The sequence below is a fragment of the Carya illinoinensis genome, chromosome 12, assembly GCF_018687715.1.
Source record: "Carya illinoinensis cultivar Pawnee chromosome 12, C.illinoinensisPawnee_v1, whole genome shotgun sequence".
NCBI classification, from domain to species: Eukaryota; Viridiplantae; Streptophyta; class Magnoliopsida; order Fagales; family Juglandaceae; genus Carya; species Carya illinoinensis.
In genome coordinates, this window is record NC_056763.1 from 23,602,819 (window position 1) to 23,605,638 (window position 2,820).

Consider the following 2,820-nt stretch of genomic DNA (forward strand, 5'->3'; position numbering starts at 1 on the left):
AAACACTACTGCTTTTTTTTTCTTGGCAAGGTTGAACACTAATGTAAGTTTTGTTGGTTTGACACCGACACGTTGTCCATCCAACTAGGTAGGAGCTAGAATCCTAACCCTGGGAAAAACCCTGGTCCTTCAACACTGTTCTATATGTTATTGCCCGAAAACAATGCGAAAAAACACAATCCCATGTTCCCAAATCTACAAGATGTACAAATTAATTGAGCACATGACTTTCATAGATTCATTATATATATAGAAAACTATAAACGTAAAGAAGGATAAACATATAATATATATATATATAGTTGATCCAAGAATAGATCGATAAACCTAGTACTCCATATCAAAAAGGGGAAGACGACAGAGAAACCTAGCTAGCCAATCTAGCTATTACTAACAGTAAAAGATCAGTCACTGCAAGTTTCTAAACAAAATGATATATATAATTAAACAATAATAATAATACACAAATGTTGTTAGAAAGCTGAATCCTCAAACCACTTAATATTAAGAAGTAAGATCGATACAGAAGACTACGCCCAGAAATCAAAGAGACCAAAATCCGAAAAAGGAATTGGCAGTAGAAGAAGATCAAGTAGAAATTAAGAGTAGTCACAACACCAACAACCGAAGAAGAAGAACTGGAAAAAGAAAAAAGAAAAAGAAGAAACATAATCATGTTCATGACAGCATGATTTTGTTCTGACCTTTTATAACCATTTGATCGATCCAAAAGCCTCCAGCATAAAGCCTTTAAAATACTCCTATCCGAAATATCACATTACAGCAAACATCCTGATGAACTCCAATTCTCTCAGAACGGACCTCGTGCAGATGAATTCCCCGCCCAATTTCCATCAACTGGTAACTGAACATTCGGCGGCATATTAAGCGGCATATTCAAGAAAGGAAATCCCACAGACGGGTCCGGAAATGGATTGTTCCCCACACCTCCGCTACCACCGCCACCACCCGAATCCTGCGATGCAGGCTGCTGAATTTGGAGCTGCTCCTCCTCGTCCAGCGGCAACCTTTCGTATGCAACGTTAGTAAACGACGCCGCTATGACGATGACTGGCCCGGCTGCGGTCAACTCCCCCACCACACTACCTCCCACCACCTGGCCCTGCCCACCGGCTAAGAATATTGTCAGGCTAGTAGCGCCAGGTGGGGCCGGCGGTGGCAGGAAAGATCCAGAGAGCGAGAGTATCTCAAACCTCCCATGAAGCGTGACTACGGCTCCTGCCCCAGCTGGCTGCCTGAGGACAACATTGGTGACGGTCCCGCTGCCACTTAGAATACAGATCCCGCGCTGTCGACGGCGCGCGTAGGTGGCGATACAGTCGAAAACATCGCAGCCACTTCCGACCTCAAGAATATGTGCTCTGAGCGTGTTTGCGCTCTCACGGGTGATTATGACCGGTGGTTTGGGCTTGTTCTTGGACCCTGGGGGTCGGCCTCGGGGTCGCCGAGCCACGATGTCGCCAGGTCCCGCTGAGTTGCCGGCCACCAGCTCGAGGCCCTGATGGTGACCATCGTCCTGGTGATCCCCGGAGTACTGTCCGCCCTGGTTGTTGTCGTCGTCGGAATCATTCTGTTGATGTTGTTGATGATGCTGCTGTTGTTGCCTCTGGTGGTTAAAGTCCGCCCTTTGAAGGTGGTGCATATAGCGAGATGGGGAAGGGCCTAAATCCAAACCAGCCATAGACACATCAAAGGGAAACAAAAGGAAAACAGAAAACAAGAAAAATATTAAAAATAATCAAATTAAACTCTTATTTTTTAGCTTTTGCTTATTTTAAGGGAAGTGGGAAAATATTAAGAAAAAGAGAGGATAAAGAAAGGAAAATAAATAAGAAAGAAAGGAAAATATGATCAGAAAGATCGAGAGCTAGCTCCGGTACTCGAAGCTCAAATTTAAAATGATATTTTCCTAAGATTTTATTTCTTAAAAAATCAACGACAAGAGAAGAGCAAGATCGAGTGCAGACTGCAGAGAAATGGAAGTCGAGGAGAGGAAGAAAGAGATGGAGGGGGGTGGATGTTGAGGGCCGGGGACAAAGACTCAAAACGCAGTCATTTCTCACACACACGAAAAGTTTAAATATTTGGGCATAGAATAATAATTAGTTGAAATGTTGGTGTATTATATAATATTTGCTTTCTTGTACTGAGAGAGGAGGGATCTGATGCAAATCTGAGTCTCATTTAGAGAGAGTGTATTGAAATCTATACATGCTGATCATGAGGACTGAGATGAGCTGCAAATTAGAGCATGTATGTACCCTATAATAGAATTAATTTATCCATTAATCAATGACTACAAAAAATAAAAAATAAAAATCTCGATCACCAATATATATAAATTTACCTAGTATAAGATTCAAGGTTAAATATTACTTATTCATTTTCAGTTCTATTTGTTTTTTGGGTTTTATCCATGAAGTGGTCGGGAATTATTTTTTTAACATAACTTAAAGGATGGAATCAAGGCTGTCTTAATGTTTTAGACAAAGATTTGCAACAAGAATTTAATTAACAAGATTGTCTTTTGAAAAGGTATTGAAAAAACATTTATCTACTCAAATCTTGACTCTCTTATAATATATAAGATGAGAGATTTGTAAAAAATACAAAAAATTCCAATTTTTTTTATGATGGACCTTATTTTCTTTAAATATACGTCTGACAAGACTTACATTCTTCAGAACATATCTAGTATTATTAAAAAAATATTTAAACTACCATATTGTTTTTTTCTATAACAAGTATATAGTATATAAATAATACGTAAAATAATTTAATTAGTTTAATAAAAATAAG

General features: G+C 39.3%; 1 protein-coding gene across 1 annotated transcript; it reads right to left on the bottom strand.

Moving 5' to 3' along the window:
* Nucleotides 1-470: 470 nt before the first annotated feature.
* LOC122289106 (AT-hook motif nuclear-localized protein 23-like) lies at nucleotides 471-2,097 on the bottom strand. The gene has a single exon (XM_043096049.1). It carries the CDS (start codon nucleotides 1,700-1,702, stop codon nucleotides 812-814), a length of 891 nt encoding a protein of 296 aa, XP_042951983.1. The 5' UTR covers nucleotides 1,703-2,097; the 3' UTR covers nucleotides 471-811.
* Between the last annotated feature and the right edge of the window lie 723 nt (nucleotides 2,098-2,820).

Bases quoted from the DNA above. Each gene is read 5' to 3' on its own strand.
- LOC122289106 (XM_043096049.1), bottom strand. From the start codon at position 1,702: ATGGCTGGTTTGGATTTAGGCCCTTCCCCATCTCGCTATATGCACCAC.